This window comes from Condylura cristata, unplaced genomic scaffold, assembly GCF_000260355.1.
Source record: "Condylura cristata isolate star-nosed mole 26May11 unplaced genomic scaffold, ConCri1.0 scaffold00022, whole genome shotgun sequence".
Lineage (NCBI taxonomy): Eukaryota > Metazoa > Chordata > Mammalia > Eulipotyphla > Talpidae > Condylura > Condylura cristata.
Window position 1 is genome coordinate 36,271,476 of NW_004567123.1, and position 1,159 is coordinate 36,272,634.

At 75.8% G+C, this 1,159-nt stretch overlaps 1 protein-coding gene across 1 annotated transcript in view; it reads right to left on the bottom strand.

Annotated features, from left to right (window-relative positions):
• CTSZ (cathepsin Z) overlaps positions 1 to 1,154 on the bottom strand; it is a gene marked incomplete at its 3' end in the record, with an annotated part of 4,341 nt that extends 3,187 nt beyond the window's left edge. Inside the window, exon 1 of the mRNA XM_012728146.1 lies at positions 800 to 1,154. Within this exon, the coding sequence (XP_012583600.1) occupies positions 800 to 1,154 (355 nt within the window). The remainder of the gene's footprint in view (positions 1 to 799) is intronic.
• Between the last annotated feature and the right edge of the window lie 5 nt (positions 1,155 to 1,159).

Here is a 1,159-nt window from a genome sequence, read left to right on the forward strand (position 1 = left end):
GGCCTGGCCGTGAGCTGGGGAGGAGGGCGCCCCGGGCGGAGGGCGCCAGGCGACGGGCGCGTGAGCCGGCCAGGGAGGCGCGTGAGCGTGACCGGGGGAGGGGCCGGCCAGCCCAGCCGCGCTGGCCCTTGTGGGTGGCCTGGGCTGGGGGCACGGGGCAGGCCCGAGCACACTCAGGCTGGAGGAGGGCAAAGGGCCACCCCCGGGGCCACGGGTGGTGGGGCCGCAGGTGGGCAGGCGCCAGCCGGCCCTGGGCCCACACAGCCCACGAAGGCCACGCCAGCCCGGCCTCCGGGCCCTGCGGCTCCTGCGCGTGGCCTCCACCCCCAGGCTCTGCTTTCAGTTCCCCTTCCTGCACTTCCCCTCCAGGGCCGAGGCCACCTGCGGTCAGCCTGCTCTGGGAACACCCCCAGAGCCCCTTCTGCTGAGGGGGAGCCCTCCCAGCCGCTGGTCCTCCCTCCCGGGGAGGGGCCTGGCCCCGAGGGACTTCTCTGTCAGTCCCCAAAGGGACGCCCCAGCTCTCCCCGGCCAGGTCTGGGGCCCAGGCGCCACCCCCCCATCCTGTGGCACAGCACACCCCATCCCCCATCCCAGCCGCCCCCGCGCCCCACAGCTGGGCCGAGGCTGAGCTCAGTCTCCTCTGGGGCCTGACCCCGCAGGACGGACCTCGGCCCTCGAGGGGCACGGACCTCGGCCTCCCTCCTGCCTCGCTCGAGCCTCGCTGGCGGGCTAAGGTCCAGCGGGCCTGCTCCCCCCGTCGGGGAGGGCGCCCGCTCTCAGCCGCTCTCCATCTGGGCACGCCCCAGGGGCAGGGCTGGGCGCTGGTTTCTGGCTTGGTCCCCGCTGCCTGGGCAGAGGCGAGGCCCGGCGGCACGCGGGCGCCGGGGCCACCTACCCGCCAGGGCGCTGGTGCTGCCGTGCGCCCAGCAGGAGCCGCAGTACTGGGGGATGTGCTGGTTCCTCGTGACACTGGCGTAGTTGACCCCGTCCACATTGCGCCAGTCCCAGCTCTTGGGCAGGTCGGAGGGGGACAGGTACTCGTGGGGCCGGGGGTACGTCCTGCGAAGAAACGCCTCGGTCAGCGCCCCGCCGCCCCGGGCGCCCCTCCCCTGGCCCACCCTGCGCCCCACCCCGGGCAGGGCCCAGGCGGGCATCGGGC